Source organism: Paralichthys olivaceus, chromosome 15 (genome assembly GCF_024713975.1).
Source record: "Paralichthys olivaceus isolate ysfri-2021 chromosome 15, ASM2471397v2, whole genome shotgun sequence".
NCBI lineage: Eukaryota > Metazoa > Chordata > Actinopteri > Pleuronectiformes > Paralichthyidae > Paralichthys > Paralichthys olivaceus.
In genome coordinates, this window is record NC_091107.1 from 5,321,414 (window position 1) to 5,335,049 (window position 13,636).

The 13,636-nt window shown below is 39.7% G+C and overlaps 1 protein-coding gene across 1 annotated transcript; it reads right to left on the bottom strand.

The window, feature by feature from the left end:
- Window positions 1-1,718: 1,718 nt before the first annotated feature.
- Window positions 1,719-11,405, bottom strand: ufm1 (ubiquitin-fold modifier 1). Its single transcript, XM_020097005.2, has 6 exons — window positions 11,301-11,405; window positions 11,140-11,196; window positions 8,964-9,021; window positions 6,310-6,349; window positions 4,707-4,739; window positions 1,719-2,375 (listed from the first exon to the last, which is right to left on the bottom strand). Coding segments are annotated over exons 1-6 (264 nt in total). The 5' UTR covers window positions 11,303-11,405; the 3' UTR covers window positions 1,719-2,301.
- Between the last annotated feature and the right edge of the window lie 2,231 nt (window positions 11,406-13,636).

Sequence of the window (13,636 nt, forward strand, 5' to 3'; positions counted from 1 at the left end):
TTGTAACCTATACAACAACAAGCCACCAGGGGGACATTGACAGGTGCAAGAGGCCGAGGAGGAGAAACTGGCGTGGGAGATCCACCTCTTGACGCCACCCTCAGATGTAGCCAGCGAGCGCTCAGTCTCCAGGCAGAGACAACCGAGCTGGACAGGTCAAAGGTTAGAGGCCTGAGGAAGCAAGATCCAGACAATCAACTCTGTCAACAACATGATAACAGTCATTAAGGAACATAAGGAGACCACGTGTCCTCCCACATTTCCTCCTCCACGATTCCTCTTTGCTTCTCCTCTCATCTCGGGCCCAAACACTGACTCTCAGCCTCATCATCCTCTGACGTGGCATCTGCCCCAAGCATCTTTTCCCCGACAGAGCCGCCAGTCTGGCCGTTTGCTGCATCATCTCTCTCATGTGGATTTTCCCCCTGGAGCCATGATGGACTTGCTGGAGCCTGGGGAAGTGTTGGTGCTGATAGAGAAGTGGATCAGAAGACTTTATTTCTCCCTGGTCCAGGTGGCACAGTGCTGCACGGTGCAGCAGCAGCTCGTCCCGACAGGGCTCAACCTGGAATGTGATAATAAAGCATCTTTCTACATCATTGCTTATAATGATTAAATGGAGGCACCCACTTTGTTTAAGAGTGAAATTTTTAATTTCATGCCTGAAAGGGCACAAAATCAGAGGGTGATGGAATGAGCTGATTCCTTACTTTTTTTTTTTAAATAAATGAAACCTTGTTATCCTTTGTAAAAGAAACACAAATATTTGTGCTGCTCTGTGAACAAATATTCAGATTTTAAAGATTCAAACTGAACTTTTTGCTTCACATTCATATTAGTTCACAAACAGCTGCAGTAATTAAGATTTTTCAGAGCGGTGACTCCAAAACTCTGTGGTATTCAGGGAACTCTGTGGTCTTTAGTCATTTCAGGCTTCAGGTGAATGAGTCTCATGGTGACTTTGATTAAAATATATGAGAAAATCCATTTGTGACGGGGCTCCTGCTCCTCCCCGCCATCTGAGCCTGCATCCTAATGGATGCCGAGACATAAAGGTGTGTTATCTCCTGTGTATGACAGCACACATGCTTCATTGTTCTCTCTTTGCCAAGATATGAAATTTATTTTTGTTTTTCACCAAGTTCACAAATGATTCAGACCTTCTCAGGTGATAGTGATGAATGTGGAGGAGGATATTAATCTGCCTTCCTTCATTAATCAGTGAGAGGAACAATAAAGCAACCTGCTGGTCTATTAGTCATGGACAAACGTAATTTGAAAGTATATTTTCTGTTCGATATGATTTGAATTGTGCCAAGAAACAAGTGAATAAAAAAACAGCAATCAAACACTTTGTTTATTTCCCAGGAAGAAACCAGCGCCAGAATTCTCAGATCAAGACACATTCAGTGGATTTTAATCGAAGCTTTTTGAATTCACTGCCTTGTTTTCTCACCACCTGCTCCTCGGCTCCCAATTAAGCTAGCAGAGCATATTAAAAAGTTTGATGTCACTCAGGGTAATTTACTGTGTGACGACGGGACACGACACATGGTTTTAAATGCAGAGCAGTGCATGTGGGCTGAGGACAAACTGATGTTAGAATGTAACCTGGCAGAGGGCAGCAAAGATCCACGTGTTGGCACAGTGACACAGCTCAACAAACAGGTCGTTACGTTAGCCGGTATATTTTCTTATCTGTAGATACGCTCCTCTAGTTATGGATGATGAAATGAAATTATCTTTATTATAGATGCCGGACAGCAAAAGAAACAATGTGAACAGACATTTTAACAACATCAACATTCAAGAAAATGGTCATTAAAAGCATGTCAAACTTTATCGTCTACATTAATATATTCATTAATATATTCACACTGCTATTAAAAAGAAATTAAAGCATGTACTGTTAGTCATACTGATTGTTTATTGTCATTTACAAAGGTAGAAAAACTACTGTTGACTCAGTTGTTTCTTGATCTTTGTTAAAACGTATCCCACGATGCAGCTGCTCTGCTCTTCTACAATGATTGCATGGAATTTCTGGGAATTCTGGGTAATCATTCCAAACTTCAGATGGAACAACACTAACAGATGGAAATAAAACGACTGAAGAAGCAGGGACCATGCAAGTGTGAGTGCAAGTCGTCATCAAGTTTAAATATATATATTCTCATGTGAGTCACTGTCAGTTGTGGGCCACAGAAATAATTACGTCAAACGCTGAGGAGTTTCCCGGGTCTCAAGTGTTATATGATTCTGCCGGATGAGTCATTACGCCGTCAACGAGGAAACGCAGCATCAGTCTACTTGTCCTCCCACTCTGTCTCTGGGAATGATGCGAAGCTCCGAGCCGTGTTTTAGAAACACATTTCCTGCAACACAGGACAGAGCACCACATGAAGATCCCAGTTTATAATCTTTGCTTTAAGAGGGCGGGTTTACAGTCGCTACTGCAGCTGCGCTGCAAACAAGATGTCAGCTCAACATGGTGGAACACACTTCTACTCAAAAGATACAGAAATGATGGTATATTCAGAACAGAGGTGAAAACATTTCAAAGCAACACTAGATAACTCATCATAAATATACACCTGTAGTTCTTCCTCCATTATTTCGTCATTTATTTATTTGCTACTTTTTCTGTTAAGATTTCATCTTTTGGATGATGAATATTGAAAATATGATTGAAAATGTTATTATTTTTTAAAATCTGTGTTGAATCTACCATAAATAAGCTTAAAGCAAAAGTATGTAACTTTTACTGAGCAACAGCGCCCCCTGGAGTCACACGTGGTGATGAACTCTGTTGGGTTCTATGTCTGAGCGATTAAATTGATTTCATGTAGAGAAATAACTTTCTCACTGAACTGAAACACAACTGAACGATGGATATTACCCATGATCCCCGGCTGCCTGAACCTAACTCTTCATATTTGAAGTTTCTTGCAGATTATTGGATATAAACTCTGGTTTATAATGACTGTTTGGTCTTTTTTAAGTTCTACAGCTCAACATTACTCTTGACCTCGCTGGACCTGATTCTGTGTGAACCAGCAAACTCATATTGAAGTTGTTTTAGGGCAAAAAGTTGCAAAGTGTTGCTGTGAAAGTTGATACAGTGATTAATAGATTTGTTTACATGGTTGGTTACAACTATTCATTTAGATTCATTTCAGAGATTTCAGAAATGAGGTCAGACATAAGTCTAAAATGAAAAATATTTTTTTTTTCTGGTGCCCATTTTTCAGCCTATTTGTCTGTCTACAGCATCCACGGTCCACAGCATCAATTTATTAAGAAGTGAATAAATAATTTATAATCCTGCAGTACGGACCCACAGCAAGCTAATTCATTTATTGACTCGTCCAGTCAGCAATCATGCTGACAGATCCTACATAACTCATTCCCAGGATCATCAGTGTAAGTGCGCTTCTGTTATTGCACTGGAAACGTGTGCCGTGGGCCTTTATAACGACGTGTGAAGAGAAAATGGTTGTGAAATTACACCGCATCAGTTTCCAGCCTGTACTCAATCCCATGAACATGAGGTGGCTGGGTGAAAAAAGTCAATCTGACAGAGGTGTCTGAACTGAGGCTATTCTTGGCAGCACACAGCATGGATGTTTCGCAGATAAAAAGCTGCTGTGAATGCCCACCACTCACTTCCTCTCTGAGCATTGAACACCCAATCTTGCCTTTGGTGAAAGCATACATTACCTTATCCTGCTCTGTGCAGAAAATCCAGTCATCTGTTAACTGGCTTTGTTGAAAATAAGGACTTACATAAGGAGAGGTGGGCTACACTTAGAGCATGAACCTCAGGGAAACACCACGGAGGCTGACAAGGAGAAAAAGTGGTTCACTGAGGCTCAGCAATAATGTGGGAATCTCAGGTCAAAGTTATTTCAGACTGAACAGCTTGGTGCATCTAGCTCGCCTCCAGTCAGGTCACTTTTTAATTTAGTTTAACATTAAATGCAACCTCTCGGGGCGCGTCATCTAAATTCATGACTCAGTTGACACCAGTTTCAGACAAACAACTCTGAAGCTCAGACACAGATGCAGTCAGTGAAGAGAGAGAGAGAGAGAATTCAGTTCTACAAAGCAGATGTCATTAAAATCAAGTTAGATTAGCACAGAAACTTATTCAAACATCAAACAAGTCTAGACTCTGGTCAGGCTTATTGTGGTTTGCTTCAGTTTGAGAGAATGTATTTATTTCTTACTCACCCTCCATCATTATGTACAGTCTGTTTCAAACCTGACTTTAGTAACTGATCCGCATCCCAGACTGATTTGTGACGTCGCCTTGAGTGAGGATTTCTGTGCTAATCTTTCAATTTCTTAACCTTCCTTCGTGGAACCACCCACATATGCTCCACATACTCTTCCTCTGGGAGCCTTATCGAAGTAATCATATTAATTCTATAATAAATACATCGCCACCAGCATTACCAAAGTGTATTGTGAAAGAAGCTTTATTTTAGTTCTTTATTAATTATTGGATTAAAATACACTGACAGATGGCGAATAGCGTAAAAGAGAAGCCCCGAGGTTGCTTCAAAGAACCTTAAAAAACAACTGAATAGAAGAATTAAAACCTCTCACAGCATCTCGAGAGGCTATTTTGTGAAGGAACTAATAAAATGTTGAGAGACAGCATCTTTTCAAAGATTATCCGAGGCTCCAAAGCAACAACTCACCTGCTGTCTGGGCAGGGTTGATTCCTATTCCATCTGCAAGGCAACAAAGAGAGAAAACAACAGCAGTGTAAAAGGAAAAGATTGTCATGCAAATGAGCAGCGCAGAAGTAAAGACTATTTACAATTTCATCAGTTTATCCATAATGATGTTGCACGAGGCAACAAAAAGGGGAGCGTGCCTCAGCAGCAGGCAATTCCATTTGGAATAATAACGGACCACTTATTAATTCTGCAACTGGAGAACTAAAAATCATATTGATATAAAACTGCAGCCGTGTGTCATCCATTTAAATACAAATCCATGAGCAATATGTTTCCACACTTTATCAGTAACCTCTACATAATGTGAGAAAATACATTTGACATGTTTACACTGACGGCACAGAGGGAAACAAACACCATCATGCTTCACAGTTTCATGAATTCCATCCATCTTACAACCACAACTTAATTTAATTGAATATACCTGTTGTTACAGTTGTTCTGCATCTGCTTTCCTTTGTTAGCATTTTTAAAGCCTCAGGTTACTTTAGCATCTGTTTGGTACTTGATAGAAACTCTTTCTTTATTTTGGAGGCCAGATTTCAAACAGCTTAAATTTAGTTTAATTTTAGCTTCGGTACTTCACGTTCCAAGTGAAATCGAGTCAAATCCTCACATTTCAACTGGATTAAAAATAAATACCAGTAGCAGTAAATCAAGTAAAATAAGAGGCATGTTTTTGAACATCAGCATCGTACATCTTTAATTAGGGCTGTGAGTCCCGAGCTTACTCGTCTCTAATGAGCAAACAAAGTGCGATTCGGGGGCTGAGATAAGTGGCATCAGCATTTTTACAACTCCAGCTGGTAGCCGATAGAGATCAATAGAGGTGAAGTAGAATTAAAAGCAGAAATGGAGGCTACCATTAATTAGAGCTGCTGTAAGTTATGAGTAATACTCTCATTCCGAGACGGTGATGGTGAAAACTGCCTCTAGAAATAAAAAGAGAAGGAATCCCAGAAATTCTCCTTCAAAACCTCAGGAAATGAACATTTACTACATCATTACATTTTCCATTCATTAACTCCGCCATATGTTTTCCCACCTGTCTGGTTTAATAGTAAGATTATTTATGAACTGCTGGACAGATTACCATGAAACTTGGTGGATATGGGTCAGGATACAGGCGAGGGTATCGAGGGTGCGGATCCAGAAATCTATACTACACCGAGTCTTTAAATAAAAATCCTTTTGGCTTTAAGTAGCAATACAAACATGTACAATAACAACAGATGACTGTTGAAGTGACAGTTTGTAGGTTGGCTGGTGGATCTTTCACTGAACATTAGGATTTATCATCTGATTAGACAGTCTTTACTTTATCACCTTATTTCAGCGTCACTCTGCAGTTCAAAGACTTGTCGTAAGCTCTCCCTGATTTTGTTAGAGCGCCGGCAAATCCTTCCAGCTCGGTGCTGAGGTTTTAAATCTTATCTGGGTTTCCAAACATCTCCATCTCAAGAATGAGGGTCGCTCTCTGGTGTAAGATACGTCTAGTAAATGTCTCACTTTTGCAGTGAGTTTGGTAAAGACGGCTAAAAAAAAAAAATCATTGACTCACCATTTGTAATTATTGCACTGGTTGCTGATGGCACTTTGAACTGTGAAAGGGAAAAAAATAATAATCAAAAAAAAAAAGATCACAGTCAAGTTGGAGAAACAGAAGCTACTCTTCGACATTTCAGGGAATTTCAGCAGCACTAAAATATTTTGGTTAAACAATCAAGGACACGCTGCATCCCAACTTCACTTGGGCTGAAAACAAAGTGTGAATAAATCATCAAGACGAGAAGCTTCATCCACTGAGTCAGCGCAAAGAGATACACCGACTTTGTTCTGCGACAGCTTCAGAAAAACAGGAGCTGCTGTTACCACGTCTTCAAAAAGAAATTTAAGTCTGGAAGAAAGAGAAAACTGCTGTGTAGTGTGTTTTGTTTTTAGTCTGCTGTCTGCCAACTTTTATGGTTGTCACACACTCACACACACACACTCACTCACACATAGAGGACGAGAGGGAGACAGCCTGAGGGAAAGATAGCCACGCTTGAAATTCTGGAAGAATATCACTCAGCCTGGTCACAATACACATCCTACTCCAGTGTTCATGGGAGGGGTATGTGGGCTGCTGGGATTTGTTGAAAAAAGATGGAGGGATGAGTCTGTCGCCAGGGAGATAGGGTTAGCAAAGTGCAGCTCAGCAAACTACTGCCAGGTACCACATGCAGCACACAGGAGAGACACGTTAGATCAAACACGAACACATGTGGATGGAGCTTTGTCTGATGTCACATAAGACTGGAGGATAAAAGACAGTTTGTTTAAGGATTTAAGTAAAAAGAAGCATCGTAGTGTTTGAATCTCTCCCCGCTGGTTTCTGAATGTAGGTTTTCTCTGTTTGTTTCCATCACGTCAGCTACTGTTACAATGACGAGAACCAGACAGATACCAACATTATATCATTAGTGTTATCATGTTGGGGAGTGTATAGATATGAGCGACACATTATTAAAATGTCGTTACAAAACATCTTTGACAAAGAAATGTAATTGTGGTTTAATATTTTACACTTTAATCATAAGCTTTTTTTTAAAAATACATAGATAAAAAGAAAAGACAAATACAACCAAATGCATAGAACCTAAATTAAGAACCTAAATATATTTTTTATATTATCTTTTCTGCATGGTTTAAATCCCTAAAATAAAAGTTTTCATATTGGTGTAGATCTGAAAACATACCTCTGATAACGTAATGTCTGTGAAAGGCTCTTATCTGACAATTTTGTTGGTTAACCTATAAATCGATCAGGCTCTTATATCGATCAACGTGGAATTAAGATAAACACCTGCTAGATAAAGGTAAAATATGGATCGGCTAAATCACGTTTAACATTACAGACCACTTTGACAAGTGAGGTTCTGTCAAACAAAGAGCTGCAGCGCAGTGCTTTGATTAAAATATCAAAGATGATCTGACTCAGCGGTCTCTGTTGGGTTAATGGCGCCTCCATCATTAGACCACACAAGCCCAGATATGAAATGTGAAAATGATGCTCCATCAGCGTGCTGGTTCTCAACAGCAGCACGTCAACACCCTGTCTGCACATTATAAAAACAGCACATCAGCCTCAGCAGCCTCAGCCACAGTTCTCAGTCAGGATGTGTTCAGCCTCAGTGCTGCTGATGTGTTCATGTTCGTAAAATGGAAGAAAACCGACTTCAAGCCTAAAAAGAGGTTGTGGGTTTGAGTATGTGACATGTGGGACATGACACAACCTGCACAGACAACTGCCCTGATTAAAATACAATTGAGAAAGGTGACGTATTCCTGTTTCTGAAACACTCACAGCGCTGAGACTTAATTTCATGTGTAATTGCTGACACCACATTTAAGCAATTATCAAGCTTTGTAGGTCAGACTGAGATTAGAGCCTGATGAAAACTGGTTATCAACATTTAAAGCTCCAGTGTGTAACATTTAGGTGAAAGGGATCTATTGGCAGAAATTAATTGTAGAATAATCCTCATGATGTTTTTACTAGTTCATTTCATTTAAATTGTATGAATTGTAGATTTCTTTACCCCAGAAAAGACCCTTTATATTTAAATACTTTATATTCAAATACTTTATATTTACATCGAGGGGACCCTCTCTACGGAGGCCGCCATGTTTTTTTTACATTATTCCAGACTGGACAAACTAAACAACTTTTGAGTTTTTATGATAATTAAAGTGATTTATTGGCATATTTTAATGTCTCATCATTAACACATAAAACATCCTTGATGACAATCATATAACATATTTGGTAACCACTTATTTATCTTTAATTACCAATTTATTTAATTCTATGATTTCATCTTGAACTTGATGAATTTTAAATCTTGTTGTGAAGTTAATGATATTTTTCGATATGTAGTGAATCATAGATAAATATGTTTTCAAAAAGAACTGTAGCCAACATATGTGGTGAGCAGATGGAAAAAACCCATCAGCACCCTCTGAGGAACAAAGCTGTGCGATGGTGACACTACAAATTATCTCCCACATGTTTACACACAGCCTACACCATATGTACATCCATATCCATCTACAATATGTTTAACCTTAATTCTCATGAGATCTCAATATAAAACAGTTGGACGAGTTATACTTTGTGACTATATTGTGTATTTACAGTACAGTTTAGAAGGACAAAAAAAAAAAAAAACTTACCTCCTCAGCTGCAAACTTCAAAACTGCTGTGAATGGTGTGCTGTCTGGAACACTTAGTCTGCAATGAAACACAATCAGGATTTTTAAAACACCATAAAATCCAGCATGCAGGAATTGCTTAAATTAAATTGTCATATATGAACCAATTGAACTGAGCTTTGCTTAGTGTTCGAGGGCTTCACAACAACAATTTATCTTCCGAGGACACTTTCGCTTGGTTGCTTCTCCAATGACTTGTGCAGAACAGTTTTCAACAAAAGGGCAACAACAACAGAAACCAAGAGAAACATTCTGCTGAGATGTGCGATAAAAAAACAAGCCGAGTGATACAGTCGCTAAATAAGGTAACATGGAGGGAGCTGAGGTGGTGGAGGGCAAAATCAATCGACACACTCAGAACAGAAGAATCTGAGAGAGGAGCTGAACACGAGCTGCAGCTTTAGCTGTGTGAGCGAACAGAAACCAGCACCTGAGAGTGAGAGGTCACTTCTTTAGCTGAATAGACCGACAGTGAGCTCAAGTTCATTTCTATCTCAGAACATGACGCCTCATTTACTTTCGTCATCGTCCTTTTATCTACTGAGACATCAGCAGCTGCACAGACTCTAAACTCTCTCAGAGATTTGACCTCCAGTCATGTTTTTCAGTTATTTTACTTCAAAATGAAGCCACGCTGAGAAATATTAAATGCATTCAGTAAAAACGGTGGTGGCAGCTGATTACAGCAAAACTGCTTGACATGCAATACGCCTCCTCACATATTCCACCATTACTGACAACAACTCCTCAATTCATTTATCATTGCTGCTCCCTTCATCTCTATCAGACGTTTTCTTGTGTACAAAAACTTTAAACACACTTTTCCATTATGCTACAAACTGCTTCTTCTGATCAATGTTTAAAGGTACAGTGTGTAGAATTTTGTGATATCTAGTGTTGAAATTGCATGTTGCAGCTGAACACCCCTCACCTCACGCTCTCCTTCCAAACATGAAAAACAAACTGTGGTACATTTAATTGTCATAAAAACTCCAAAGGTGTTTAGTTTGTCCAGTCTGGACTAATGTAAAAAAACATGGCGGCCTCCGCGGAAAGGTTCCCCTCGATGTAAATATAAAGTATTTAAATATAAAGGGACTTTTCTGGGGTAAAGAAAACTACAATTCATACAATTTAGATGAAACGAACTAGTGAAAACATCATGAGAATTATTCTACATTCAATTTCTGCCAATAGATCCCTTTCACTTAAATCTTACACACTGGATCTTTAAATACTGTTATTTTCTTGATGTTCTCAGTTACACGCAGCGTCTTCTGCCTTTCTGTCAGACCAATCAAAGCTGCTTCACAAAGACCATATACAGTGAATTGTACAGTGGCTACAAAAGATTGTGAAGAGCAGAGATTACCAGATGTATTAAGGAAGTTTGATGTAACAACCTGTTCATACTCCACATGAAGAGGCCGCCTCTACTTCCTAAAATCATACGCACACGTCTCTGACTGGCCGTTGATGGCAGAGACTCAAATATTTACGCACTTCAAGAAATGACTTGTCTGTTGTTTGTTTAACATTTGAAGAAGCGAAACTCCAAAAGTGTTTTGTGGACTCAAACGCTCCACCCGCTCCCTCCATCGGCCACAGTGGTGAGTAGATAATGAGTGCGTTTTCACTCTGGGGTGAACTGTCCCTTCAATGTGGGTGACAGGGATAAAAAAAACACATGGTCAAATGAAAAATGGGCGGTCCAACCAGAGTCACGTGAAAAATGAGAGATGGCAACTGAATGGTGAGTGATGAGTTGGAAATATGAAGTGAATCACGAAGCTGTAAATCACACAAACAAATGCGTTGTCACATTTTACAGATGGACACGTGTTGTGGCAGATGTTGGAGCTCAGCAGCCATTAAACACACACACACACACACACACACACACACACACACACACACACACACACACACACACACACACACACACACACCCATGACAACCTGTTTGACAGACAGATGTTCTCTCATGTGACCACAGTGTTAAAACAAAGAAGCAGGTTAGCTTCCACATTAGCAACAAGGAGCTCGGTTTAGCGGCAGAAGCTCGACGGGTGGTTTTAGAAACCAGGAGGCGGAGGTGTGGAGCTGCGAGTCTGCGGAGCTGTCAGGGAACACTCACACTTTGTACGGCAGCCGGGGGTCCGACGTCAGCGTGATTTTAAACGTGACTTTAGACCTGAGGACGGAAACGAAACCACGGTTACCGTCAGCGCCATGTTGGCTCACTTCCTGTGGAACACACTCAGAGACATTTAAACACGCGAGGTGAAGAAAACTCACATTTTTCTCTACGAGGCGACTCAGTCAGCTGCCTGTGTGCACACACCCGGAAGTCCGAAGGACCCACAACACACACGTCATCCAGTTAGTGTGTTATTTAAACAAAGTATTTTCCATCTGTTCACTGTTTGTGTGCGTGTTTAATTATTTGTTTCACTATAATGAACATTCGACGTTTTAAATGTTTGTGTTAGAATAAAAAAGAAGCTGTAATTTGGGCTAATAATTGACAGGCATCATAGTAGACGACTAACATTTACCGTAAATGTCAGCGGTGACGCGCACTCACATTGACTGCCTGTTCAAATGAATGAACACCTCTTCCAGGTAAACTTCAAATATGTAACTTCAAACTGTTTTCACAGTTAAACAATGTTATGTATGTTCACTCTGTTCCTTCCTACGGGCTTCATGTACTAGTAGACACTTAGAGGTCCAGTGTGTTAGATTTAGGAGAATGGATCTATTGGCACAAATTGAATATAAAATAATCCTCATGATGTTTTCACTAGTTTGTTTCATCTAAATTATACGAATTGTAGTTTTCTGTACCCCAGAATAAAATTGAAATACTTTATATTTACACCTCGGGGACCCTCTCTACGGAGGCCGCAAATGTTTTTAACAGTCGCTCAGACCGGACAAACTAAACACCTTTTGAATCTGTATGACAGCTGACGTCTACCACAGGTTCTCTGTCGTGTTTGGAAGGGGAGGGTGAGATGAGGGGTGTTCAGCTGCAACATGTAACTTCACCACCAGATGTCACTAAATTCTACACACTGTACCTTTAAAGTAAATCAGTTTTACTTGTTTGTTTGCTTTGGAGAAAAAAAACTTTTCCACTGAAACATCACACTGGTCTTGAAGTCACTTGTAAACATTTTCTCCACAGTTTATAATTGTTTGTCTGCCATGTTTGGTTTACAGGTGTCATGTCAGATTTTGCAGTCTGCAGTACAAATGTGTATGAAGGATCTTTGTGGCAATATCTCTGTTTGCATCGACCATTTGCACAAGTTAAATGACTGGATTTCAGCATTGTCATTCTCCAGTAAACTGTGAAAAAGTTACACACATCAGGCTGCTAATTGTTTTCATGGAACCAGACAAGAAATATAAACCAGATCCAGGCCTCGTTCAGGTTTATTATGAGTTTGGATGATTACACATTTAAAAGAGCGTTTGTGTCCCAGGCGTAAAAATTGTCAAATAGTCTCATCGATGAATTAGAATCACAAGACCAAATATGTTTGTCATGTTTTTCTAATATCCACTTTTTTGTTCTGACTCATATAAACCGTTAATTTACATTTTAGAAACAGAGGAATACGTTATTGTCATTCAGTGTGGATCTGTCCGTTAAAACATTGAGCGACACAGTCAAATGAAGTGTGAATCCTCATTTAACAACAGTGTGGAAAGACCAGATCAATGTAATGTCAATTACCATGAACAGCCTGAATGAACAAAGGGAAAGAGGGATCCACACATTGTCATGTTCGACAGCTGAGCCGCATCCATTCACTAAAGAAGACGATGAGAAGCAGTTGAAATCCCTGAAAATGAGTAAGTGGGTTATTTATCTTGAGTCATTTTGTCTCATACATGAAATATGTATGAATATGAATAATATCTATGAGTTACAGCTGCAAAAATAAAACAAATCACACATGAATATTAAGATGTGAGTTGAGCCTCATGCTTTTTATGTCAGTTCAGCTCCTGCTGCTTCACCACTTCTAGTGAGACACAGAGAAAGTGGGTGTTATGCAGAGTCGACAGTGCAATGACACACTGCAAACAGAATAGGAGCAGACGTATTATGATGACTCAGAGTTACAATCCAGACGCTCAGGCACACACCTCAGGGGATTTTAGTGGTGGGCTCTCTCCAGAAAGGAGTACAGACGTAGAGGAGGATGTGGTGACGCTGGGGAAAGAACAAAAGAAGGCAACCTATATAAAGGCATATGCAACGAAGGCAGCGTAGGGAAGATATTTTGTGTAGGATGTCTCCTTCAACTGAAGTATTTTATAGATGTTTTATTAAGTCTAGACATTAAAGAAAAGCAGACGATTTTTTCTAACATTGAACAATTGGCACAAAAATAGTGACTTTATTCTGCATATTCAGGACAGAGCAGAGTGTTTAACAATCGATGTCTCCTGCCTGATCTAATTCTCATAAAGAGAATTACATAATTGTGTGGAGGGAGAAATATTTGCATCAAAGCAGAAATAAAAGTTGAAAATATGACAGTCGTTTCTTCTTCGCACTGGACGTCTGAGAGCGCGTTCAAAATGCAAAGCACAGCCGCTGTGTTCACTCTGCA

Coding starts and splice junctions, on each gene's coding strand:
- ufm1 (XM_020097005.2), bottom strand. Junction 9,022..11,139: donor CCCCGGCTGCCGTACAAAGT/GTGAGTGTTCCC, acceptor GTTTCATTGCAG/ACTAAGTGTTCCAGACAGCA. Junction 2,376..4,706: donor CAACCCTGCCCAGACAGCAG/GTGAGTTGTTGC, acceptor CCTGTGTTGCAG/GAAATGTGTTTCTAAAACAC.